Source organism: Lolium perenne, chromosome 7 (assembly GCF_019359855.2).
Source record: "Lolium perenne isolate Kyuss_39 chromosome 7, Kyuss_2.0, whole genome shotgun sequence".
NCBI lineage: Eukaryota > Viridiplantae > Streptophyta > Magnoliopsida > Poales > Poaceae > Lolium > Lolium perenne.
In genome coordinates this window covers 223274120-223302017 of record NC_067250.2, presented here as the reverse complement: position 1 = coordinate 223302017, position 27898 = coordinate 223274120, and the positions used below count along the sequence as shown (strand labels likewise).

The 27898-nt window shown below is 45.8% G+C and overlaps 3 protein-coding genes across 3 annotated transcripts; 1 reads left to right on the top strand and 2 right to left on the bottom strand.

The window, feature by feature from the left end:
• The first annotated feature begins 556 nt into the window (after positions 1–556).
• On the top strand, positions 557–6713 carry LOC127313679 (uncharacterized exonuclease domain-containing protein At3g15140). Its single transcript, XM_051344157.2, has 6 exons — positions 557–882; positions 2481–2683; positions 3917–3997; positions 5256–5381; positions 5792–5915; positions 6005–6713. Exons 1-6 carry the CDS (start codon positions 592–594, stop codon positions 6200–6202), a joined length of 1023 nt encoding a protein of 340 aa, XP_051200117.1. The 5' UTR covers positions 557–591; the 3' UTR covers positions 6203–6713.
• A 1624-nt stretch (positions 6714–8337) lies between these two features.
• On the bottom strand, positions 8338–10951 carry LOC127313678 (GDSL esterase/lipase At1g20120). The gene is made up of 5 exons (XM_051344156.2): positions 10607–10951; positions 10208–10338; positions 9870–10103; positions 9184–9436; positions 8338–8825 (listed from the first exon to the last, which is right to left on the bottom strand). The coding sequence occupies exons 1-5, from the start codon at positions 10848–10850 to the stop codon at positions 8638–8640; spliced, it is 1050 nt and encodes a 349-aa protein (XP_051200116.1). The 5' UTR covers positions 10851–10951; the 3' UTR covers positions 8338–8637.
• Positions 10952–18803: 7852 nt separating this feature from the next.
• LOC127312035 (GDSL esterase/lipase At1g20120) lies at positions 18804–23286 on the bottom strand. The gene is made up of 5 exons (XM_051342514.2): positions 22974–23286; positions 20312–20442; positions 19953–20189; positions 19319–19571; positions 18804–18991 (listed from the first exon to the last, which is right to left on the bottom strand). The coding sequence occupies exons 1-5, from the start codon at positions 23257–23259 to the stop codon at positions 18804–18806; spliced, it is 1095 nt and encodes a 364-aa protein (XP_051198474.1). The 5' UTR covers positions 23260–23286.
• Positions 23287–27898: the final 4612 nt, after the last annotated feature.

The following is a 27898-nucleotide window of genomic DNA, read 5'->3' as shown; positions in this document are numbered from 1 at the left end:
GCGGATTCCGGCGCGCGAGCTCTGTGCCCAGCAGCAGCGAGGCGGTGTCGCGGTGAGTCTAGCACCGGCGCAGGGGCTCCACAGCAGCAAGTCCTGCCGCGAGTCAACGGTGGCGAGGCGAGAGTGGAGCTCGCGCGTGGAGATAGGAGTCCGGCGAGGACGCGGTGGTGCGTGGAATCCGGCGAGGTGTCGACGGCGCGGGGAATCTGGCGACGGCTTGTGGACTTTGGAGGGAGGTGCTGGGCAGGAGGCCATGGAGCCATGGCGTGAGAGAGCGATGGGTGAGGATGGGGAAAGAGAAGACGACGAGGACGAAAGGATAAGGAGCGGGTGCGCGGTGCTTTGTGGGCCCTTCACGGACGCGTGGCACGCTGCGAAGGCGGAGGAAGCGTGCGTAGAATCGTCCGGGGGAATACCAGCTTTTTCCTTCGCATTCGAATTCCCGGTTCGGCATTCCCATTTTCTCACGCAACGCACGAATGGCATTCGGCCCAGCCCGCTCGCTCTCTGGCCCAGCCCATCTCATCCCACGAGACGAGACACCTCTCCTATCCGATCCGCAACTCGAGCCGAAGCACCATTTCACTTCCCATGGCGCTCGCTAGGGTTTCGTCTTCGTCTTCCCGCCTCCTCCACCTCCCTCCGTCCACCACAACCTCCCTCCTCCACTCCTTCCTGCGCCCACTCTCCACCTCCTCCGTCTCGGCTCCTCCTCGCCTCTCGCGCTCGAGAAGCGTCCCCGTCGATGCCAGTTTCCCCCAAACCTCTCCTCTCCCCTCTACCGGGAGAGAAAATGCGGAGCTGGCGGAAGCGCCGAGGCCCACCTCCAGGCGGCCATGGAAGCCCACGTGCCTGTACTACACTCAGGGAAAATGCACCATGGTGATCTTTTTCCCCCACAGTTCTTTCGCCTCATTATTGATTTGTTCTGTGTAGTTTATAAGAACAATTAATGCCAGGAGCAGACGTCTACAATGATTACTTTAGGACGGGGCATTAATCGAATCTAGTTGCTGTGTCAAGTTGGCATGTCACTGTGGATCTCCACAGCGAACGCTGCTGGCTGAATTTGGTCTGTCTTCTATTAATGGAGCGGTTGGGACATGATGAGCTGGCCCCATTTTTTTAGGCTGTACCGTTGGAGACTAAAGGGTTTATTCGTCTTCTTTTCGGAAAAAAAACGTTACTAAAATCTGCTGTAGTTTTCTCAAGCTGCACTGTGTCCTCCTTCGGATACGTGCCCAGTAGGTGCCCTGCAAGTGGTAGCTGGTGTCATAGAGCAAGCGCTCATTCCGGTTCAGATACACATCTTCATGATTGAAGAATGACATGCATTTTGTTTAGAAACTGTAGCTATATAAGAGTACATCACATCTTTTAACCTAGTCAAGATTTGAAGTATAGTGTGCGGAACTGTTATCTGAATTATCTATAAGGAGGAACTCAGTATTCCTAAAGAAGGTAGGAATGTAGGATGCTGACACCTTCTGACATGGTAGGATAGCAATAGAAGTATCCTGCTGAATTGAGTTGCTGGGATGATCGAGTGATGGATAAAGTGAAGAAGAAAGGAGAGTTATGTATATACCATGGAGTGTCACTTTGCTAGTGTCCAATTTTGCACGCAATTTTTTTTTCTATAATTTGTGTTTTGGTTTACTAATTACACCTAAATAAAATCTACACATTAAAAAAAAAGCAGTTCATGCGTTTTATGAGCTTCTGACTGGTAAAAATATGTCGTAGAAAAATCAAGTTCTTGTAATGAATATGGTTGCAATCAATTGATGTATGTAAACGTACAATTGAATTTAGCTCTTTCAGGAATTGGTTTGTACTGGTAGAATCTGTTGAGTAATATCAGGAATTTTAGTTCAGGTAACTAAATTAAGCAGAAGCAAAGGAAATACTAAAATTTTAAAACTAGTTCTAGAAAAGCCATTAGTTCTACGATTTTATATAGTCATATATGAGAAGAGATGAACGGGCTATTGAGCTATCCTCTTCTATATATAGAGGATGAGGTACAAGAATTGAAGCTTGGAGATTGGGCTGCTAGAAAATCTGGATATGGCTCCTAGTAGGTTAAAGAAAATTGCATTTGCAAACACTTTGTCTTTAGAACCTCAATAAATCTCGTGGCAACAATATTAACTGATAATATTTTGTTTTAGGAACGTAGAATTACTCTTTTTTCGATTGTTTTGTTAACAGTGTCACCTCTGTCTATTCAAACAGGCAGGGGTTCCATCTTTGAGGCACAACTAATACTCTGCATTTAGAACTAGTCTTAATGAGCACTTCAACCTTTGTGTAGCATGAGTATCAAATGAGTTTAGATTAGCAAATCTTTGGTTTGGCAAAGCAGTGTCCATTCCGTTTGAATGTCTTTAAATAGATTTGTAACCCGTAATAAAAGTACTGCACTGAGACTTGCTTATTTAATGAAAGCACTGTAATTTAGATTTGTACTTCCACAGATGGATGATGTTTCGCATCTTGAGAAATTCAATCATAGTTTGTTGCTGGACCTACCAGTGAATGCTTCAGCTGCAGAAAAAGTGAAGCCTCAGAAACTGGATTATTTTTTAGTTCTTGATTTGGAGGGTAAGGTTGAAATTCTTGAATTCCCAGTAGTAATGATTGATGCTCATAGCATGGAGTTCATCGATTCATTTCACAGGTACAGCTTACTTGTAAATCATATATTATTGAAATTAGATAGTAGTTTAATCTAAATGCTTATCTGAATAATCACCAAACTCTTGGACCATAGATGAGATTACCAGCAATATGTTATAGGAACCAGATTTACTGGACTGCGTATTCTTAAAATTTACCTTCCTCCGAGTTCTTAAGAGGTGTTACTGTTATAACCGGGTAAGTACTCAGGGCATGCGTATAATATACTGGGAAATTACTCGGGATAGCCAGTACAATAATTTGACATTCTGTTCATCGGCACCAGGGAATGCTGCCGCTGTTGCATCTTATTTTTTGTGGAGGTGGTACCTGCTATTGCACTCTCTCCTCTGATCGGTGGCAGCAGTTCCTGCTCATTCTCTCTCTGTTAGCCACGGGCTGCTGCCATTGCATCTCATTTTTCCGGAGGTGGCTGCTGCTGCTGCTGCTGCTCCATCTAGTTTCCCTAATATAATCAGATGTTGGTTTTGATTCCATATGAATGTACACACATAGATTTATTATTGTGAAAGAAAGCCGAGTACAAGGCTGATTACTATATAATCACTATCATGTGAGGTGGCTGAGCTAGTACCAGTTACTGAGTGTTAGAACATCCACCATTGATCAGTTAACTAGATGAATTAAAGCGGATTGTAGAAATTCATATTAAATGATTAGTGGACAGTTATATTCTGAGAATCAAATGGATACATAGAAACTGCCAGTGTCATATAGATACTTGGTAAACATTACTGTAGGGGAGTCTATCAAGGGATCTAAGGAGGCACCAGTTCTTATCCATGCATATGTACTTATCTACGGATAAGCTAATGATGAGCAGCACTACTGTTTTCCTGGTTGCATGCATAAATACTTATCCATGCTTACGTATATAATTTTATTTTTGTTATGTTATGTACTCAAAATGAAAACCAGTTGTGATCTGATCAAACCATAAGATGCTAATACCATGAACTAAGAGGGTGGCTGTTTCCTTATATGGCACTGCAAGTTTGAATTACATATTTAAAGTAAATACATAAATAAGTGAATAAAATGCTGACACCATAGCATATGCCTGTTTTACAATTTTGTTTCTTCTGTGCTGTGTTCGTCTAGGCTTATATGCAACTGCAGATTGTAATGTTATACCTTTCTGGTATCTCCTTGTTTCTTTTGACAGTATAAGTAACCACTAGCCATGCTCTTCCCTCTTGTATGTTGATTGTAGGTTTGTACGCCCAACTGCAATGAGTGAGCAACGAATAGGAGAATATATAGAAGGAAAATATGGAAAGTTTGGAGTTGACCGGTATGTGCGGCACTTTTGCTCTCTTTTCAGATTTTTTTTTTACAATTTAAGGTGTGAATTTACAGTAAGAAAAAATAACTTCATTCTGTTAACATGTGAGTTCAAGAATTTTTTGTTCAAACTTGGTTCCCTTCCTGTCTTTCATGGATGTAGCCTGCCACTTGGCTATAATCATGGTCAGCGTAGTGTATGCAAATTTGCGATCACCCAGTGGCGGGGCGTGAACACAAATTGAGACATCATCCAAAGCAACAATGCATTACATAGGAGCGAGGTGCCCTTTTTCTTCTTTAGGTAATGACTGTAGCCAATACCTTCGGTCCTGGTTGACCGAAATTGCCTTGCTTCTCTCCTACTCTTCTGCGAGCAGGATTTCCTATGCAGTCTCACCTTTCGTGCTCGCAACTGCAGCAATACCCATGTATTGAAATGCCGCTCCCCTGCTGCTGGATGTTATAACGCACCACAACTGTCTTTTATGCTGCCACGGTGCCACCATCTACTTTATGCAACCCCTGTAGTGATAGCGTTGCAGCCAGTCATAACAAATGTGTGCCAGAGACAAATGCTTCAGCTGCACCGGTCATATGTTTCCAACTACCTAATTCGATTGATGATCAGTAGGAAAACTACCAATTAAAGAGTCAGCTGCATGCATGCATGGACAGACAAGCCGTTGCACATGCACTCACGAAGGAGCTTAATATACATATGCATGTGCATTCACAAAGGAGTTATCATTTGTTTTTTGAACTTTTTGTACTATTACTGCCCTATTTGGAAGTGCACCGCCAAGGGTGATTGCATGGTGCATCTTGCCCTGATCATACTGACTTATACAATAGTAGCGGGTGCATGGACTTGCAAACTTTCCTAATCCTTGAGTAGTTCATTTGTGCCTTACTTTCGTGAGTTTTTTCAACTTCTGTCTATTGTGTTCTAAACTAGGGCTTAGGTTTAGCTCTGTCTTTGTTCCTTCATTTGTTACACAAAATATTTGCTGTACTGTTATGTCTTGATTGCATAGTCTCTTAGCACTTCTATATGAACATAATTTGTGCACTAGTTATCCTTTTGATATAGAATGTTTAGTCATCTTCAGTAGTAATCCTTTTCGGGCATGTATATGCAACAAGTTTTTGCAGCATGTCATTAATTTATTACACAAAAATAGTCTAGGAACCTGATGTGTATTCCTTTGCTCTCGATATTTTGAGTTCTGTATAATAACCACTTTCTTTTTCGTAAAATATTAAAGTGTATGGCATGACACTGCTATCCCTTTCGGGGAAGTTCTTCGAGAGTTCGAAGACTGGATTGGAGGTCACAAACTGTGGAAACAGAAACAGGGAGAATCCCTCAATAGCGCAGCATTCATTACATGGTAAGTTAAAGCTTTTCGTACTACCCCTTTTCAAAGAAAAATACAGACATTCATAAGTTTATATTTCTTGCCAAACTCTGATCATTGAGGCCTGCAACATAATCTTTCATTGTCTAGCATTATGTTACATGCCTTGTGGTCCGAGGTTCTGGATCCACTCGCAGAATCAACTTTTCCAGACTAGATCTTTAGGCAACAGAGTCCCAAACAACCCGACGCAAAATTTGTTCAGCCAGGAACAAATGGGATTCTTTTTCTGGCTAATGTTTTTTTTTCATATACAATATGTGAAGTTGTGAACCCTTCCTGCGGTACATCTTTTGTTCATTCATACTAGGTTTCCATGGTGAAATTTATTTTCATTGCTTCAGATTCAAATGTGTCGCTTCTAATGTTTCTGTTAATACCAGTGGCAATTGGGATTTGAAGACGAAAGTCCCTGAGCAGTGCAAGGTTTCACAAATAAAGTTACCATCTTACTTTATGGAGTGGATTAATTTGAAAGATATCTATCTGAACTTCTATAATAGAAGAGTAAGCAAACTAAACCCTTGCATGCTTGTCTAGAGTTCGATTGTTCATGAGCTGTACCCATAAATTGTTCTTGGATTGTGTTCTGGTAGGCGACTGGAATGATGACTATGATGAGGGAGCTTCAAATCCCAATTGTTGGAAGCCACCATCTCGGGATAGATGATACGAAAAACATTACAAGAGTCGTTCAGCGCATGCTTGCTGATGGTGCTGTAATACAAATTACAGCAAGGAGGCACCCAGATACAAGTGAGGTGAAATTTCTTTTCAAGAACAGAATCAGGTGATGGAATATTATGACATGTGAGTTTGACACGGCCCAGCTAGAAGATGAGGAGATGCACTCCAGTGAAAATGAACAACTGCATGGAGTGACTGACTGGGTCGAACATGGCCAGCTATTTGCATGGAGTGACTGACATGCTAAACCTAGTTCACATCCCTTTTTGGCGAGACACCGATGGCAGTGACTTGAATAACTGGCCCTTTGTAGTACTGATTGGGATGCAAATAGATCTGGACTCCTGGAGTAGCATGCCATGGGAAGGACCACATCTTTACTTTCTGCTGTGTACGCATTACTGATGCACTGTATCCTCTGTGATATTCAGGTAAAACACAAATTATACAGTCTCGTACTCCCTAAACTGGCTAATGCATCCATGTAAAGACGTACTGAGTACCTGTGTACTCCTGAATAGGGGTATATGTTACAGATGATAAATTTGCAACAGCTACAACTTTTGGTTGCAAGTAATTCAATGGTTTTAAGATAATAAAGAGGGTGATCCCAAAATAGATGTCATGCCGGGTAGAATAAATAAATGTTGCTGCAAAATCATGTTCTCTAATCTCTTTTCTTTTGGAGCTCATCTTAAAATGTAAGGGTTCACATCAGCAGTTCAGCACATCCCAAATTTATTTACCAAGAAACAAGTTCTGCTTGGTATATGTTTTACACAGTGCTAGCATTTAACCTATTTTGCGAAAAGAAAACTTTCACCCGCTATAGAAATTCCTGCATGGTAGTAAAACAGTCCTAAAAATGGCAACGAGCACCAATTCTCAGCGGTCTCTTTAAATTGACCTGGATTTAATACAATTTTGTACTAAATTTGAGTCAATTAAAAAGGACCGGAGGGAGTAGTTTGCAATACTGTTTGTTCAAACTTCAGTATAAAGAACGGAGGTTTCTTCAAATTAGGTATGGCAAAATTTGTTGGAAGATCTTATCAACAACAATGTTGTATGCCTTTTCCTTGGGATGGAAGCTGTACCAGAAAATATAATCGTAGACATTTGGACATGTGGGCTGGTATTGGATGAATATTGCTGCATTTATGTGCTGTCACAGCATCCCTCAGTTACCTCCTTGAAACCTATCAAATGGGAAGTTCTTCACAGCATTCAATATTAAAGTGATACGACACATGTGCATTAGCACATAATCCGAAATTAGAAGATACAGAAACTACTGTAAATATTTTATACATATCACATTTGTCGACTATACATCCAGCTATTGTTACTTCTGTTTTTTTTTAACCCTAGGAGAAACCAAGCAGTGTTAATAAGAAGAGTAAGCAAACTAAACCCTCACATGCTTGTATAGACTTTCAATTGTCCATGAGGTGTACCCATTCCTGGATTGTGTTCTGGTAGGCCACTGGAATGATGACTATGATGAGGGAGCTTCAAATCCCAATTGTTGGAAGCCACCATCTCGGGATAGATGATACGAAAAAAATTACAAGAGTTGTTCAGCGCATGCTTGCTGATGGTGCTGTAATACAAATCACTGCAAGGAGGCACCCCGATACAAGTGAGGTTAAATTTCTTTTCAAGAACAGAATCAGGTGACTGAATATTGTGGCATGCGAATTTGACACGGTCCAGCTAGATGAGAAGATGCACTCCAGTGAAAATTAACAACTGCATGGAGTTACTAGGTCCAACATAGCTACCTTCTGAAAGTTTGTCGATGACCTGTTACATGCTAAACCTAGTTCATATCCCTTTTTGGCGAGACACCAATGTCAATGCTTTGAATAATTGGCCCTTTATAGTACTGATTGGGGTGCAAATAATAGACCTGGAGTAGCTTGCCATGGGAAGGACCACATCATGACTTTCTGCTGTGTACGCGTCACTGAGGCACTGTATCCTCTGTAATCAGGCAAAACACAATTTGAACAGTCTTGTAGTCCCTAAACTTTGCTAATGTCTCCATGTAAAGACGTACTGTATACCTGTGTACTCCCGAATAGGAGTATATGTTACAGAGGAAAAATGTGCAACAGCGACAATGTCAAGTCGCAAGTAATTCAGCGGTTTGAAGAATATAAAAAGAGGGCGAAACCCAAAGCAGATGTCGTACCGGGTAGCATAGGTATAGATAAATAAATGTTTCAACAAAATCATGCTCTATAATCCCTTTCTTTTGAAGCTCATACCAAAATGTAAGGATTCACATCAACAGTTCAGCACATCCCAAATTTATATACCAAGAAACAAGTTTTACCCATTAAGGAAAAGTTTCAGATATGTTTTGCTCACTGCTAGCATATAACCCATTCTGAGAAAAGAAAACTTTCACCCGCTATAGAAATTCCATGCATGGTAGTAAAACAGTTCTAAAAGCGGCAACGAGCACCAATTCTCAGATCAATTGCAGTTTGCAACAATGTTTGTTCAGGCTTCAGTGGAAAGAATGGAAGTTTCTTCAAATTAGGTACTGCAGACTTTGCTGGAAGATCTTATCAACCACAATGTTGTAGGCCTTTTCCGTAGGATGAAAGCTGTCCCAGAAAATATAATCGTAGACATTTGGACATGCGGGTTGGTATTGGATGAATATTGCTGCATTTAGCACTGTGCTGCCACAACATCCTTCAGTTACCTCCTTGAAACCTGTCAAATGAGAAGTTTCACAGCACTCAATATTAAAGTGACATGGCACATGTGTATTAGCACATAATCCAAAAGTAGAAGATACAAACTACTTTAAATATTTCATACATACCACCTCTGTGCCAATGAATCCAATGAATAAGGCTTATATTTAAGTCAAATTGCTAAAGTTTAACCAGGTTTTTAGACAAAAATCATTGACATGTACAATCCACTCACTTCTTCCTGTTACTAAAGTCCGTCTAAGCTTTTGTAAGCATACGACAATAAGAGGTTAATAATGTGCTGATAATTATCTGTTAATATGGTTTTATTGCATCTTCTCAACATATAGGTTGAGGGCATAATATACACTCACCATAATGGCCATGTCGTTTAATGAGATCAAGCACATTGTAGTATATATCTCCATAAGCAAACCTTGAGTCTTGAATATGCCTTTCTGCATTAAGTCGATCAATTTCCTTTGCTATTTTAGAATTGAATAGTTCTGCGGCTTGATTCCGCAATGGATCACATTCTCTTGATCCATGTTTTCTTTGTGAAGGAACACATCCAATTGGTGGAATGCCAATGAATCCAATCTTCTTTGCACCCATCTCATTTAATTTCTGTAAAGAAAAATGTATGTATTGAAGTCCATTAGATACATATGAACTGGTGGAATTCCAATTAATAAGAAGTATATGAAGAAGGAAATTAAAAGTAGATGAGAGTAAATTATTATGATTTACTTGATAGTTATAAAAATCCCTCGGCTAAACTCTTTCAGAGAAGTCAATGCTACGCAAAAAGCCAATGATGTACTAGTAAATTTGAAGACACATAAACTATATTTGTCATGAACCTAAAGGGAAACTACAGATACACTAAGGAAGTAATGGTTCATAAGGTATGATTATAATGGAAATATCTGAAACTTGAAATGTTTGAAGATTAGAAGAATCAAGTTATCTGAAGAGAATGAGGGTCAACCGAGGTTTAATAGAACACCTACAACTCAAAAGTTTCCTAAAGGCTGAGAGTTTGGATTATAACACTTACCACAGTAAAATTAACCGCCAATGAGACGAGAAATTCAACGTAGGAAGGAAGGTCATATTGATGCCGCCTCAAAGGAAATGTAAAATAATTATTTACAAGGTCATTGCCCCCCATGACAGTAAAGTAAACCCCTTCTGAGACGACACGTGTCATCTCCTCCTCTCCGACCAACTCCTTGAGTTTCTCCTTATAATTAAGAAACGATTCAAGTTGCCCGGTACTGGTTGTAGCAGTCTGAAGCATAAGAAAATCAGTATGCAGGAATCCTCACAGCGGGCTTAGTTTCAAGTGAAAATCAAAAGAAATATATTTCAGGAAGGCTAATATGAATTTCTTACCGCAGGCACCGAAGTGAAGGGGTCATATCCACTGCCTCCAGAGGCAAATGCGACACCAGTGAGTAGGTCAGTTAGTTCAAGATCATTTCCAACATACGGAGGCAACAGCTCCTTAACTCCAAACCTAGAAGCTGCTCAATCAAGTAGAACAAACTTCAATGGAGGTGCATGTTAATACAATTTTTTTTTGAACAAGGCACCCTAATTTTCATTCAACTCATAGTGCAAGACATAGGAGAACATGGACACCATATTACAATAAAAAGTTGATGAAAGACCATGCTGGAATTTTTGGAGGTAAGAACAAAAAACTTCGTGAAGATCTTGTTAAAACTTGGTGAAAAAAAAACGTTCGAGGTTTATGATGTTTGAGTCTAGTAACATAAAAACATAGCATACCTAGCATGTCTCCAGGGACCTTGCCGTTGGAGAACCTCCCGGTGGCCTTCCCGCCGGGGAAGTCCTGGCCATACGGCGGGAAGTTGGCCTTGGCCTCGGTGATGCGGTGGTTGTTGTTGCCTGGATCGACCATGGAGTCGCCGAACATGAAGACGGCCGAGATCTTACCTTTGCCCGTGCCTGCTCCATTGGCGACCAGCAGAAGCACTGTGAGTAGCATGCACAGAAGCGCTTGACCAGGCATTGCTTTGCTTTGTACAACACTAACACTCCACTAGATTTCTGCTTTGTGTCATTGTGTGTGTGTGTGTCTATCAGCGCCTGACGCAGGATGGGCGGGAGATGCCTTTTTATACTAGCCAAATTCAGCGCGTACGGTTGGTTGGAAGTTGCATGAATTAAGTAATTTCATCTTTTTTCCTGTAGCATACGGAAGCAGGCTAATAGTCCCAATTTGCTCCGTCGATCAATGGGTGACTCGTGCCCACCGAATATAGAGCACTTGCGGTATCGACCCATGCTGCGGCTTCATGGCTGCAGCGCCGGCTACTGCCACTCGGCTGCCGGACGGTGTTATCCTCTTTCTCCTCCCCTGTAGGCTGTAGTGGAGAGAATGATCCAGCGCTGGACCCTGTAGCATATTCATCGCCATGCCGAATTGCCGATTACTTTACCCTAGGTGACGACTGACCAAGTCCATAAAACTTGCCCCATTCCCCATCTGGGCTCCTACAAAGCAACAAGTGAAGGAAAACAGAAACCAGCAAAGCAACAAGTGACAATTCTCTGGTAGGGCTTGCTGTGCAAGTGCAAATGCTGCAACTCGTTGGGCTGGCCCGAGAGCCTAGGGCTGGCTATGCATCCGTGGGCTGAAAATTTAGATCCTAAAAGAAAACTTAAACATGGACCAACTAAGATTATACAACAAATATGCTATCTCCTTTTATTCCCTCAAAAAAATAGGATACTAGCTACCTCCCTTTCGAAATAACAGAAGTTTTAGATCCGTCCTGCAGTCCATCGGTAGGTTTTCTAGGTTTGAGTTCGTGGGGGGAGGAATCTTTTGTTCTTTTAAAAAACGGTTAACACAAGAACTCTGTGAAGAAAGACATATGCAATGACGCACCGCTAGCCCTGTACCGTGGGGAAAGAAACAGAGACGGTAACATCGGGTATCATGTGAATGGCTGCCGAATCATGGCTGAAAGTACACGAATGATTGTCGGTCATAAGAGTAGCTATTGTTAAAACAAATGTTCAATGGTTTAGTAACTCTAGGTAAATAGTACGATCCCAGTAGAGTTGGCGCCTCCGCCTACCTCGACGCATCTCAATCTAGGCCACAGTGCAGGTTTTGGTTTACATCTGTAAGCTGTCAACATCCACACTAACTGATAACAAATTCGTGATCTCGCAATAGTTCCTCGACACTTGATTTCCCTGAAGAATCAATAAGCACAACACTTCGTACATGTTTGACAAACCATGGCCTTTTCAAAAGGACAAAACAGAACCCGACCGCGTCCCTCTCCTCGTCGCTCCCGCGGTCGACAGGAGAGGACCCCCGCGCCACCGCCCCTCTCGTCCCCACCCAACCCCTCCCTTCACTCGCCGCCGCCCGGAAGGCGACGCCGGCCAAAGGCTGGTCGTGGGCGGCGGCGGGGCCCCTCCTCCCCCGCGCGTGGTGAGATCGGCGCGGGCCGAAATCGCTGTGCCAGGGCGTCGCGCTGGCTGGGGCGCGGCGCGGTGCGCTTGCTGCGGCGACGGCGTGGCGACCAGCGGCGGCGGCTGCGGTCCTGGCGGCTCCAGGAGGCGGCGGCGGGCGGGACCTGGCTCCCAGGCTCGGTGGGTTGGCGGGCTCGATCTGGGCCCGCATGGGCCAGCTGGGGCGCCTCTCTCTGCGAGCGGGCGTGTGGCGGCAGCTGGTCCTGGTCGGTGGTGGTGGCTATTGTTAGAGCCAATATGCTTGTTGTATTACCAGGGGGCCAAAGGCCACAATATATAGTACATGTACAGGTGGAAATATGCAGGAAGCCCCCTAACATATGGGGAAACTATAATATACAGATATATACATCTAACACCCCCCCCTCAAACTCATGGTGGATCCACAACACTGAGTTTGGAGAGTAAGAAATCATGCTGCGCTCGAGTCTGTGCCTTCGTAAAGAAATCCGCCAACTGCAAATCTGAAGGCACATAATGAACCGCAACAACATCATCCTGCACCTGAGCACGTGTGTAAAAAGCATCAACACCAATATGCTTGGTCAGCTCATGCTTGACCGGATCACGTGCAATACTGATAGCACCTGTACTGTCAGACAAAAGTGGAGTGGGTGTCGTAACAGAGACCCCAAAATCTGCAAGCAACCACCGTAACCAAGTCACCTCAGCAATCAACAAAGCCATAGCCCGCAACTCAGCCTCAACACTCGAACGGGAAACTGCGACCTGTTTCTTCGTCTTCCAAGCAACAAGCGAACCACCAAGAAACACACAGTAAGCAGAAAGTGAACGACGATCCGTAGGATCACTCGCCCACGTAGCATCCGAATAGCACTGGAGCTGGAGAGAGCTGGAACGGGGAAAGAAAAGGCGACGAGTGATCGTGCCACGAAGGTAACGGAGAACACGGAGGAGATGACTATAGTGAACAGTGGTAGGAGCTGAGACAAACTGACTCAGAATATGAACAGGATAAGAAATATCAGGACGAGTGACAGCAAGATAAACAAGACTCCCAACAAGATGGCGATAACGGGTGGGACTGTGAAGAGGATCACCATCGGTGAGGACGAAGCTTAACATTAAGCTCCATAGGAGTATCGACGGTGCGCTCATCCCCAAGAGCAAAGACGAGCAAGAAGATCCTGAATGTACTTTTCCTGAGAGATAGAAAAGCCATCAGAAGTGGAGGAAACCTCAATGCCAAGAAAATAGCGAAGAGGACCAAGATCAGTCATAAGAAACTGATCGCGAAGACGAGCCTTGACGAAGGCAATATACTCAGGATCATCACCAGTAATGATCATATCATCAACATAGAGAAGAAGAAGAGTACGTCCACGAGGAGAAGTGTGAACGAAAAGGGCGGGATCATGAAGACTAGGAGAGAAACCAGCAGCAGTCACCACAGAGGCGAAGCGCTCAAACCAGGCACGAGGGGCCTGTTTGAGACCATAGAGAGAACGTCGAAGACGACAAACCATCCCATCGGGAACAGAATACCCAGGAGGAGGCTGCATGTAAACCTCCTCACTCAACTCGCCATTAAGAAACGCATTCTGAACATCAAGCTGGGAGACCGACCAGCGGCGAACAGAAGCAACAGCAAGAAGGGTACGCACAGTAGTCATATGAGCCACAGGGGCAAAAGTCTCATCATAGTCACGGCCGTGCTCCTGCTGAAAGCCACGAGCCACAAGACGCGCTTTATAGCGCTCAAGAGATCCATCAGAGCGAGTCTTAATTTTATAGACCCACTTACACGTGATAGGACGAACACCAGAAGGGGGAGAAACAAGATCCCAAGTGCCAGTGCGCTCAAGCGCAGCGATCTCCTCAGCCATGGCAAGCTGCCATTCAGGATGACGCTCGGCATCCCGATAAGAAGTCGGCTCGGAAACGACAGAAAGATCATACTGACTAGGAGAGTAACGAGCTGGAGCACGACGCTGACGAACAGGCCGTGAAGGGGGAAGGTCATCAGCGGAGGACAACTCATCAGAAGAAGAGGAAGAAGGGACAACATCAGAAGGATCCGAAACCGGAGAACGAGGAGTACTAGGTGGACTAGACGGAGGAGAGGATGGCGCCGAAGGGGGCGCATCAGGACTAGGAGGGGGAGGAGACGGGATAGCAGGGGGTGCATCCGGAAAAAGAAGAAAAGAGATATCATCCACCGGATAAGTACCCGAGGTGGGACGAGGATAGAAGGGACGCGTCTCATCAAACGTAACATCACGAGAGATGCGCAGCCGACGACCAACGGGGTCCCAACAGCGATAGCCCTTATGCTCATCACTGTATCCGAGAAAAACACACTCAACAGACTGAGCAGTCAGCTTGGTGCGATCGCGAGGAGGGAGAAGAACATAGCAAACGCAACCAAATAAACGAAGTGTCGAGTAATCTGGAGAGCAACCAGAAAGACGCTCGAGAGGAATGCCACCTTGAAGGGCAGCAGAAGGCTGAATGTTAATGAGGTAAGTCAACGTAGTGACAGCCTCAGCCCAGAAATGCGGCGGAAGAGAGGAAGCAATCATCATAGCACGGGTAGTCTCAAGAATATGACGATGCTTACGCTCGGCGACACCATTTTGAGCATGGGCGCCGGGACACGAGAACTGGGCAAGGGTGCCCTGCTCAGCAAGAACACCACGCAGGTGCTGGGAGATATACTCGCCTGCAGAGTCAGCACGAAACACACGAATAGGCGTGGAATATTGAGTACGAACCATGGCTGCAAAACGCTGATAAATAGAAAGCACCTCACTGCGAGAGTGCATAAGAAACAACCAGGTGTATCGTGAAAAATCATCAATAAACAAAATATAGTATCGATGACCCCCTTTCGAAGGAAAGGGAGCCGGACCCCAAACATCCGAATGAACTAAATCACTGCTGAAAAGATCCAGTGACAGAAGCAGCAACCGCAGGAGAACTGGCAGATGAAGTGGCAGTAGAAGGAACGCGAAGCCAGTCTAACTCCCAGAGCCCCGGGGACTCAAGGCTGCGAGGGCCAGCTCCAACCAGGGCCTGTGTACGACGGTCCTGAACAGCACAAGAATCAGCGTCAAGAATGACGCGACAACCAGAATCAGTAAGCTGACTAGAGGAAAACAGGTTCATCTTAAGACTAGGAACATGGGAAACATCAGGAACAGAGAAAGAGGTAGTAGAAAGGGTGCCTCGACTGGAAACAGGGAGAGAGGTACCATCAGCTGTGATAACACGAACAGGAGAAACAAGAGAGCGAAGAGCAGAAAGAATCGAAGACGCAGAGGTCATATGAAAAGAAGCTCCAGAATCCAGATACCACGGGGATGACGTACCTGACTGTGTGGAAGGTGGTGGTCGCGCGGTGCCAGAAGAGCCAGGCACAGAACCAGCAGTACCCGTCGAGGAAGAGCCTGTACCAACGAGCAGACCACGAAGACCACGGATAATGTCCTGATCAGATAGCGCAACAGCAGAAGATCCTGAAGAACCAGCCTGACGACGAGTAAGATGCGGCGGGCGTAGGCTGGGATCCCTCTGCCAGCAAGTGGAGATAGTGTGGCCAGGCCTGCCACAGTAGGTGCATGGAGGCGATGTCGAACCACGAGGCTGCTGGGGCTGACGCTGACCCTGGAATGGAGGAGTAGGAAGTATCGGCTGTGCCGGAGACCGCAACGAAGCCGGCGGCGGAGGAGGGCCACGAGCAGACGGCACAGAAGGGCCACGAGCAGCAAGAACAGAGGGAACCTCAAGAAGACCAGCACCACGAAGACGAGTCTCCTCAGCACGAAGCTCAGCAAGGACCTCAGAGAGCGGAACACGACCACGGGCAAGCAGCTGGGCCCGGCGCGGCTCAAACTCCTTACGGAGCCGCGACAAGAACTCAAAAACGCGCTGAAACTCCAGATCCGCGCGCACAGTCAGACAAAGAGGACAGGTGGCACACACAGCTGTACGGAGAGAATCAAGCTGACGCCAAATAGCAGCACTCTGAGTGTAGAACTCATCAATAGTAGAATCACCCTGCTGAAGGGCATGCTCCTGGCGGACCACAGACAGGTAAAGAGCATCACCAGACGGCTGATAGCGCTGACGAAGAAAAGCCCACTGAGCAGCAGCGGTGGGAAGACCCATAAACTCAGCAGCATACTGAGGCAGAACACTGGAGGTGAGAACAGCAGCAGCACGAGCATCCTCATCTATCCACTGAGTGTACTCAGTCAGATCCTGCCGGTAAGTCGCAATGGCAGTAGAGTGGTCCTGGACCTTCCGGTCATAATCAGCCAGAGCAGTGTCATCAGCACTCTTGGCTGCATCCTTATCCGCCTGAGTAGCATCAGGGGCAAAGGCAACAGGTGGCGGTGCAACAGGCACCGTAGGTGCAACGGGGCGCGGCGGACAGGAGACCTCGCCAGAAAGCACACCCCAAAGATGAAGACCGCGCATATGGACGCGCATGAAGGCAGCGAAATCAGGGTAATTCGCGCCATCAAAGATCACCGGGCAGCGAGGGATCGCAACATAGCCCGAGGAAGACATAGCTCTATCTTTTTTTTTTTTTTGCTTTTTTTTTTTTTTTTTTTTTTTAGATCAAGTCAACTGCCACGAGCAAGGGCCACGAACAGGAGAGACCACGAGCGGCAGCCACACGGAGGGAGATGGGCCGAACGGGCGGGGCTGGAGGCGGCCTTGCAGGAGCTAGGCTGGCGCGCCGAAGAAGATCAGGGGCGGGCGACGGATCCTGGCGGCTCTTCAGGAGCGGGGCGGGCCGGATCGGCTGGAGCACGGCCGAACGGGAATCGGCCGGGCGAGCGTGGGGAATCGGCAGAGTCGGGCGAGCGGGAGGAATTCCTGGCGGAAGCGGAATCGATCTGGCGTGGAGCGGCCAGATCGCGGCCGGGAGGGCGGGGCGGGGCAGAGTCGGGCGGGAGGTCGATGGAGAGCAGCCTGGTGTTGAGGAAGAAGCAGATCGGAAGAAGCCGGGCAGATCGAGAACGGAGGACAGACGGGCGACGGAACAAGTAAGGTCGGCCGGGAATTAGAGGATCAACTTTGCTCTGATACCATGTTAGAGCCAATATGCTTGTTGTATTACTAGGGGGCCAAAGGCCACAATATATAGTGCATGTACAGGTGGAAATATGCAGGAAGCCCCCTAACATATGGGGAAACTACAATATACAGATATATACATCTAACAGCTGTGTGGAGGTGCTCGGGGCAGTTTGCCCCGAAGCTTGGTGATGGCCGGCGTGTGTCGGCGTCGTCCCTCCTCTCCCCGTCTAGTCCTTCAGCCTGTTGCGGCGTCTCCGCGGAGGCTGGCATCTTCTCGGCTTGCAGATGGCAGCCATGAAGGCGGCTCGCTCCCTACGTGGGGGGCGGCCGGGGATGGGCGGGGATCTCTGGCTGCGAGAGTCGTCCGTCTCTTTACTCGGCCATCATCCTGCAGCGGGTTGACCGCTGGGGCTGGCGGGTGCCATGGTTTCGCAGATGGCGGCCATGGTGGTGACGCGCTCCCCACCCTAGGAGCCGTCGTGGCTGGGTGTTGAGCCCCTCTGTCTTGCCATCAGTGGCAGCGGACGCTGCTCTCGTCTGTTCTGATGTGCCCCGTGGTGTTGCAGATGGCGGCCATGGGTGCGGTCTCTTCTCCGATGTGAGGTGAGCCGTGGCAGTGGTGGTGGTGGCTTCTTTTGCCGGTTGCTAGGCTCCGGTTTCAGGTTCTTGTCGGAGCTCTATGGCATGTTCGGCGCAGGCGGTCTATGTGCGTGCTCTCGGCTGGCCTACCCTTCGGGTATATCGGACCCAGTGGGGTTGGGGTTGCCCTCGGTGGTGCTTTGTCTTTCGACTACGGCGGTGACCCCTGCGTGCGGTGTGGGTGCTCCATGCCCTTCGGCTCCATCCGGCGACACACAGGCTTCGTGGCGTCGTCTCGGCTGCGCGCGACCTTTCGGCCACACCCTCGACACAGGTGGTGTCGGTGCGTAGTGTGGTCTCTGATGCGCGCTGCCCTTCGATTACGTCGATGGTGCAGTGTCGTTGTTGGGTCCCTCCGCCGTGTCCGTCAGGCTCTTCCTTGTGACCGCCGAGCTTGGGTCGCGATGAGTCTTCTCTTCGATCAACCGTCCCCCAAGGATTTGCGGGGTGGCCTTTCCTTCTCCCTGTTCTTGTGTTTTGTTGGGGTGTGTGTGTTTTCCTTTTCTTCTCCTCTCTGTAACCCCCGTGTATTCTGTTCATTTGAACCTATCTTGTAGAGGCTGAAAAGCCTCATAGGCAACTTTGAAATATATTCAGGTGGGGATTCGTTCCCCCAACCCCCCCCCCCCCCGCGGTGAAAATTAAAAAAAAAGGACAAAACAAATACTCGTTTTAGACATAAACATGAATGACCAAATCATCAAAGAGCGTGTGACTACTCACTATCAAACCTTGCAATTCTAATAATATTTCTTCATATGCCCGTAGAGACTGAATTTCTTTACATCAGGTCCTGTAAATTTTGCTGAAAGAGTTTATCAACAAGAATGTTGTAGGCCTCTTCAGTAGGATGGAAGCTGTCCCAGAAAATATAATCATGAACATTTGGACATGCAGGACGATTTTTAATGAATATTGCTACATCTAGCATTGTACTGCCACAACATCCTTCCGCGACATCTGTGAAACCTATATACATGAAATTATGCCAATATTCAGTACTAAATTGTGATGATGACAACATCTTAATTAGAACATGTTCCTTAACACTATAAAAACCCATATTACTAAATAAAATATAAAACAAATGTAAACATTGGTATACAATATATAATTTTTTTAGGAAGCTCTTGCGATGTTGCATTACCTTGTATATAGTTTTGTAAGATTACGACATTTAAGATGCTAACATGTATGGCTTTTTCCCCTGTTAATATGGTTTTGTTGCAGCACTAATTTGCAGTAATAATTTATGGAAAACTATAAATAGTAACTAAGGATAAAGTGAGCACTCACCATAGTAATTAGGTCGCTTAATGAGATCAAGTAAATTATTGTACATATCAAGATAAGCAAACTTTGAGCCTAGAACAATTTGTTCTGCATTTAGCCGAAGGATTTCCTTTGTGATTTCATAGTTGAATAATTGCGCTGCTTGATTCCTCACTGGCTCACATTCTGTTGATCCAAGCTCTCTTTGTGAAGGAGAACATCCAACTGGTGGAATGCCAATGAACCCAATTCTCTTTGCACCCATCTCATTTAATTTCTATACATAAGAGTAAGACCAATGCTAAATTTCTCTACATATATGAAATTAGAAAATATAGGAATAACACATATCAAAGTAGGAGATTTTTTGTTATTTGTGGTACCATAATAATTACATTACATGCCTATATACATGCTGAAGTTCTCCATAGAGGTAGTTGCTATACAAACTCTAGAAATTTAATAAATTTTACTACATGTAGTGCGTTAGGAAAGTAATGGCGGTGTTGTTTGAATTTGAGGAAATATGTTAAACTTCACAGTTTTGAAGAATTTATGAACACCAACTTTCCAAAAAAGGGTGTCAAACAAGTTCTCCTAAAAAAATATGACGTCAACTATTTATTAACAAGTTCTAAGTCTTGATTATAATTCTTACCAGTGTAAAGTTGACGGCTGAAGAAACAAGAAATCTTATGTACGAAGGAAGGTCATATTGATAGCGCCTCATAGGAATTTGTGAGAAATAATTATTTGCGAAGTCATTTGCCCCACAGACCGCGAAGTATATGCCTTCAGATATAATACGTGTCATCTCCTCTTCACCGACTAAAGCTTTTAGCCTCTCCTTATAGTCATGGAATAACTCCAGCTGTCCGGTACTCGATGTAGCACCCTGAAGGGCAATAAATTAGTGTTTACAAATTATCATAACAATTTTATAGTTTTACGTGAAACAAAAATGAAATATATTCCAAGAGAACTATATTGTGAGATGCATGTGCTATATTTAGTTACCGTGAGTACTGAAGTTAAAGGATCGTATCCACTGCCACCTGAGGCAAAGGCAACACCAGTGCGTAGGTCACCTAGCTCAAGATCCTCTCTGATGTATGGTTGCAATAGTTCCTTAACTCCCAACCTGGAAGCTACTCGATGAAGAAATACAATATCAATAAGTTTTCGCGCTGTGTAACACTAGAATGATGATGTATAGACTATATTCTTCATGATAATAAAGCTGAGTTTCAAAGGATTTGTGTAGGATTGAAATCCTATGAAAAATTTCCTTCAGAACTCGTTTGATTCATATGATCATGCTCCATAGTAAATAATACGATACAAATCTTGTAGAGTAAATTTTGTAGGAAAAAACATTAGGTTAGACCTCATGAAAAATTTCTTCACCACAACCAAAGAGAATTCTGTCTTTCCATAGAACTCAGCTAGAAATGGCATCTTAATCCTATAGGTTCCCTATTCCTACACCTTTCCGATCACATGAATCAAATAAGCCCTAAATAGTTTAAATCTGTAAAGCTTGACCAAAACATAGTTCTAAAGAAAGAACTCGTTTAGGGAATACAACCGGCATAGTTACACATTTGGATGTGTTAAAAAATTATTTAATTGTGGTAATAAGAATAACTCAGAGACAATCTACGGGTTTGAAGTATTATTTTGAGTTCGATGGAGTTGATAAATTTAAGAAACCTCAAGGTGGCCAGTGTCAGTCAAAGGCTATCTTCGTCTCCCACCTCGAGTTGATTGCAAAATATACTCATTTCATGAGAAGTGACAACTCCATGCGTCCGTGACACGCACAAAGACTGTACACGCAGCGATAATAATTGTGCGTGCACGTACGCCTGCGTAGTGTGCCTCTGGCTATCAAAACACAAAATCTACATCCTTTGATCATTGTTTCTCGTGTTCAATGGTAGATAAAGAAAGGAGCCAATGTTGATAACGGAACAGAAATGAGGTCTTTGCCGAGTGTTTTCTCTTTACCGAATTTTACCGAGTAGTTTTCCTTTGCCGTGCACTTTGGCCAACACTCGGCAAAGCAACTCTTTGCCGTGTTCCGCAACTATATACACACGGCAAACAACTGTGTACACGGCAACGGGAAATTTTCCGGTACCGCGTATGTTGTTAATGTTGGATCTGCATTGATTCTTGCCTCGCGTGCTGCCAAAAATAATTATATTTCGTCATATTTAGATATCAGATACAGATTGAAATTGGACGAAACAAACTGATTTCATACACTTTAGGTACCGTGCACCCCAGAAAACCCCTCTGGACAAAAGAAGTGCTAGTACTATGCCTTTGCATTCAATGGTAAGGAAACTAGAGAAGGCAATACTCCATTCATACCGGTTTAAAGGTGTATTATTACGTATTTCAAGTAAATAATTCACTACTAATTTGATCAACAAAATATGAGATATATGCCATAAAAATTATACCATTAAATTCATATTCAAAATAAGTTTCCAATAATATATTTTTGTGATATATATCTTAAATTTTGTTGATCAAATTTGTAGTCAATTTTTTTTTCTCGAAATGTGCAATACCCCTAATTGGTATGGAGGTAGTATGCACATATTCCATCGACGGATATAAACCGAGCCCGACCGAACAGCATACACTAGCGCACGGACAAGCAGTCCAGCACACCCTATGCATGTAAAAATATTAGTAATTCAAAAAATAATTAATTGTTTTTTGGAATTAAAGATGATCAAGTTTTATACTCGCATAAAAATGTTCGCCATGGTGTGATTTTCATTGTTTCCTTGATGAAAGAAATAGACTTGAAACACGCTATATATAAATACTATTCACCCTATATTCTAGATTTATTTTGTTCTTTTTTGCTTTGAAGTTAATAGGAATCATTTATTGGCCAAACATTTTTATAAGAGTGAAATACTTGATAATTTCTGATTTCTAAAAAGATTTGCAGTTTTTTAACTTTATTTGAAATTACTATATATTTTTCGCATATAAGGTGGGAGGCACCCAAAAGCCAAAAAATTCCCGCCGAGGTAAGGCTGGCTAAGGGTGTGACCAATGCTGGGCGCTTGTGTAGGCGCTTGAGCCGAGAAAGAAAAACAATTAATCCCAGGGTTCCTCGGCAAAGCGCAGAGATACAATAGTAGGCTTCAATCTGAGGCGCTTATTTATCCAACTTCTTCTCACGCGGCAAGCCAAAGTGTATTCAAGCGTCCGGCGCAACATCTTGAGACGACGCGTGAAATTAAGCGCCTGTAAGCCGGGATCCTACGACCCAACTGCTGTTTTGCTGGGATTAGAACCCTGGCGCCCGCGCTTAGCGCCTCCCGCTGTAGTTGCCCTAACTGCATTCAATAAGCAACTCTTGTGTTCCACATATGTTATATTTCTATTTTTAGAGGAACTATTAGATGTTTTTTCGACATGTAAAAATGTACAAAGTGTTTAGGCTTGGGACTCCTGACCTGCATCAATTCTAGACCAACGGTGCGAAGACTTTAAATTTGCCGCCCACGGTACAAAGTGCATTCTTTTGAAACTTATAAACTTCAAAATCCAAAGTGTTTTTTCGTGCCAACTTTAGCCTCCAACTAAACATGCACATATCAGTGTAAACAAAAAAACAAAAAATCAGTTGCCGCCGGCTGGTCCGTACCTATTATGTCCCCAGGAACCTTGCCGTTGGAGAACCTCCCGGTTGCATTCCCGCCGGGGAAGTCCTGGCCGTAGGGCGGGAAGTCGGCCTTGGCCACCGTGACCCTGTTGTTGTTGTTGCCGGGATCAACGGTGGAGTCGCCGAACACGAAGACGGCCGAGATTTTGCTTTTAGCCGCGCCTGCTGCTGCTCCGTGGACGTGTGGGAGAAGCGGTGCCGTCAGAAGCAGCAGGTAGACGAACTGGAGCGCAAGGCTAGCGAGGAGGCATCGGTAAGAAGACGCCATTGGTGTGCTCTGCTCAGTACTGATGGTGCTCTGCGTGTATGTGTATCGTTCCTATAGCGGGCGGGGGTATTTATAGCTGCGGGCGATACGAAGTGCAAACACATCCACTTCCTCCAATCAGAAAACGACCAAAGCCTAAGTTAGGTGTACCAAATGCCCGAATTTAGCCTCCAACTAAGCATGCACATATCAGTGTAAACCAAAAAGAAACGTGCCCATTTGGTGTTGTTATAAAAGCGCGCAACAAAACTAGATCAAACGAAGAGCGAGAACATAGATCTTTAAAGTTTAAATAATAAAACCAAACAAGAAAAACCACGAAACACACCACGGCGTACCACTATAATTGGGAGGAGTATTAAAATACACGAGGGGACAAATCATCTATACGTGTTATAAATATGGTGGAACTCTCTCAATCTATTCTATGACTATCTGGAACTATATATAGGGGGGGGGGGGGGGGGGGGCAAACACACTTTATTGGCCAGGAGGCGCCACGAGCAGCGAGACGGTTAAGCAGATCCACCACCCAGGAGGCCAGCCACTTGCTCGGCCGCGGCGCCAACACCACCACCGCTCTCCCCTCCGCCAGTCCCTACCGGTCTCGACCAGCAATAGATCCTCGTCTTCGCCCCTATCGGCCGCCTCCACCACCACTGGTAGTAAGCACGAGAACAGGGGACCACAATTTTTTTTGCTACGTTACACACTCCGAATAATCTAGATAGAAACGTGTAGTAACTATATACAAAACCTTAAGTGGTAATATCAATAGCAATACTTTAGGTCAACGGTAGGGGCAGTCCCAGTGCAGCTCGGTCGCGGTTTTAGTACATGGTCATGCACTATTCCCTTTATAGGCCAATTCGGTAGAAGCACTGGCCAAATTACCTACAGTATGGCCCGCCTGGCCTTGTAGCATATGTGCCTCAATTTGGTGAGCCACAACAATCAGCGCCCTCCCCAAGCCCTCCTCTCCCGACCTCTCCCCAACCCTAACCGCCGCCGCCGCCGCCGGTAGCGCCACCGGGGCAAAGACCCACGGGGCGTGGCGGCGGCGGGGGCCTTTTCTCGCCGGCGTGGGGGGCGGCGTACGGGCTCTCCCTTCCTCGACGCTCGTGGCGGCGGCCGGCGCGGATGGTGATGGGGCGGCGGCGGCTCTTGCGCTGCGATCCCCCTCCCCTCCCGTAGGCTTCCATCCGCAGCACACCGGCAGGGGCTGGTGGTGGGCGGCGGCCAGGCCCTCGGTCTGCGCCATGCCCACCCCCCACCTCTAGTCGGTCGTGGAGGCGATCTCGGGCTTCTTCCGCGTCACGAGGGCGCCCGGGGCAGCAGCCTTGGGTTCGACGGAGGAGGTGGCTCTTTGCTGCGCCGGAGAGGGTCGGCCTGCGGTTGGTGGTGGTGGATCTTTTGATCTATCACCGCGATCCGGCAGCGAGATGGAGGAGCATGGAAGCCGGCGATGGTGTCGCCGGTGGAGGGCTGGATTGGCCAGCCCGGGATGGTCGCCGACGTGGGGGTCCGGCCTGTATAAAGGCGGCGGTCCTAGGGCCTCTCTTGCGTGAAGAGGAGGACCTACCGGAGGCTTGGACTCGTGATCTGGTCGGAGGGTTGAGTTCCGGAAGGCTCCGCCGGCGAATGTAACAGTGCTTTGCCTGGAGTTTGCTGGATCGGAGGTATTCGGTCGTGCGCACCCATGCTTTTATTCCAACCGATTGGTTCTGGAGGGAGCGGGGCGAAGCTCTTTTTTTGTGTTGACATCAAGTGACTATGGATCCATGATGAAAGTCGGAAGAAGAGAATTTCATGAAGGCCGAAGGGGAGGACTAGCTAAGGGAGGTTCAAGTCTCCGCGCTGTTGAGAGACTGGCTTGGTGTTCCGGGCTTCACAGCAGCGGTATGAAAGTGGGGGCGACAACACAGGTGAAGCGCAGAGTCCTACCTTTCAGGGTGAAAACCCAAGGTCTGGCCTTAACTGGTTGTGCCTGGCAATGGCCTTGGTGGAGGCATTGTTTTGAGAGCGGGGACTATCTTTAGGGTGAAAACCTAAGATCTTTGATCGGGCGACAATGGTGTTTGAGCACTGTTCCCTTCTTGTAGGCGTCGTTTTTTGGAGAGTCTGTAATCCAGGTGTTGTATTGGCGGTGGATGTAGTTAGGCCCGAGATACTGTAGCGGGACTTTTGTTTCTTAGTTTTCTTTTCCTTTTTTTGGCTGTGTGCATCCGTAGTGCCATTAGGGTGGTGCGTTGTTGCAGAGGCTGGGTGTAATTGGTATCTCTTGATATTAATATATTCCCTTTATCGAAAAAATGGGCCTCAATTTGGTAGAAGCACATTCAGAATCATCTAGGGCATGGGCTTTCTATCCTTGTAGCGTGTGGGCCCATTCGGTACAGGATAAAGCAGCCGGAGAGTGGAGGAGAACATAGCAGCCCAGGACACGGCTGGGCTCTCACAGATGGCAAGTGGTCCGGGACACTAGGTCCCACATGTTAGGCTAGTCAAATAAGTAGTAGTAATTAGTATTCACTGTCAATGTGTCCCACATGTCAATGAGTTCAAACCAAGTGCTAAAAGTGACACAAAGACAGAATGCGACACATAGACAACACATGTAGGCATAGTCGACGATGTGGCCTCAAGTCATAATACTTCATTAACGACTACGATGCTTTTTGTAAGTGTCATAGACGTTATGACGATCTTAATTGGTCATAATTGGCTAGAAATACTGTTGTAGACCACGGTGGCTCGGGCTATGAAGATTTCGTGGTATAAAATAATGACGGTTTTGAATTAAATCATCGTTATTTTCTAGGGTTTGACCACTCCAAGCAGCTAACTAACGACCATTCAGTGTGGAATCTCCATAGAATCATGATGATTTTACCCAGGGTCGGTCACCGATAGAAAGTCACAAGTCAACACATTTGTTGTAGTATCGTCAACGATCTTCACGGCATCAACCGTGAGCGGAAAAACTTAAGACCTCGTGACTGATCTGCACAACATCATCCGAGTAGTACAAACGAACTACCTCGCGACCGATCTACACAACATCATCCGAACGGCACATGCGGATGACACGGGGTGGATCTAAAAGAGAGATGAGATTGATTAAAGAGAAAAAATATGAAGCGCGAAGAACAAGAGGGATGAAGAACAAACATGTAGAACGGGCACGCCGATGGAGGAATCTGGTGCCAACACACCTTGAGCATATCGGCTGGTACCGGCCAAGGCCAACCATCAACTCTTTGGCATAGGCACACGTGGGGATATATGTGGAGGGATCTATGGTTGTAGTGGATGTAGTGGAGTGCTGCAAGAAATAGGGTTTGCGCAGAGATGGCTGGTACACGATTGATGTCTACGCACGCTTCTATTCCTGTAGACAGTGTTGGGCCTCCAAGAGCAGAGGTTTGTAGAACAGCAGCAAGTTTTTCCTTAAGTGGATCACCCAAGGTTTATCGAATTCAGGGAGGAAGAGGTCAAAGATATCCCTCTCAAGCAACCCTGCAATCACGATACAAGAAGTCTCTTGTGTCCCCAACACACCTAATACACTTGTCAGATGTATAGGTGCACTAGTTCGGCGAAGAGATAGTGAAATACAAGTAGTATGGATGTATATGAGTGGTAATAGCAATCTGAATAAAATATGACAGCGAGTAAACATGCAACAGAACAGTAAATAAACGGAGATTCGATGTTTGGAAACAAGGCCTAGGGATCATACTTTCACTAGTGGACATTCTCAACATTGATCACATAACAAAACCACTCTACACTCTCTTGTTGGATGACAAACACCATTAATTGTGTAGGGCTACAAGAGCACCTCAATGCCGGAGTTAACAAGCTCCACAACATTCGATGTTCATATTTAAATAACCTTAGAGTGCATGATAGATCATTGCAATTATACCAAGTACTAACATAGCATGCACACCGTCACCGACAGACTATGAAAGGAGGAATAGATCACATCAATACTATCATAGTAATAGTTAACTCCATAATCTACAAGAGATTACAATCATAACCTACGCCAAGTACTACATGATGCACACACTATCACCATTACATCATGAAGGAGGAATAGAGTACTTTAATAACATCACCAGAGTAACTAGATCAAAAGAGAGAGATGAACCACATAGCTACGGTAGAGCCCTCAGCCTCGGGGGAGAACTACTCCCTCCTCATCATGGAGACAGCGATGGCGGTGAAGATGGCGGTGGAGATGCCTTCCGGGGGCACTTCCCTGTCCCGGCAGGGTGCCGAAACAGAGACTTCTGTCCCTCGAATCTTGGCTTCGCGATGGCGGCGGCTGCGTAACTTTTCTCGTCCCGTGGCTTATTCTTTTAGGGTTTTCGCGACGGAGTCCTTAAGTAGGCGGAAGGGCAGCCTCGGAGGGGCCCTGGTGGGGCCACACACTAGGGGGGCGCGCCCCACCCCTTGGCCGCGCCGCCCTGGCGTGTGGGGCCCCCTGGCTCCCCTCTGGTCTCTCTCCGGTGTTCTGGAAGCTTCGTGGAATTATAAGATACTGGGCGTTGATTTCGTCCAATTCCGAGAATATTTCCTTACTAGGATTTCTGAAACCAAAAACAGCAGAAAACAGGAACTGGCACTT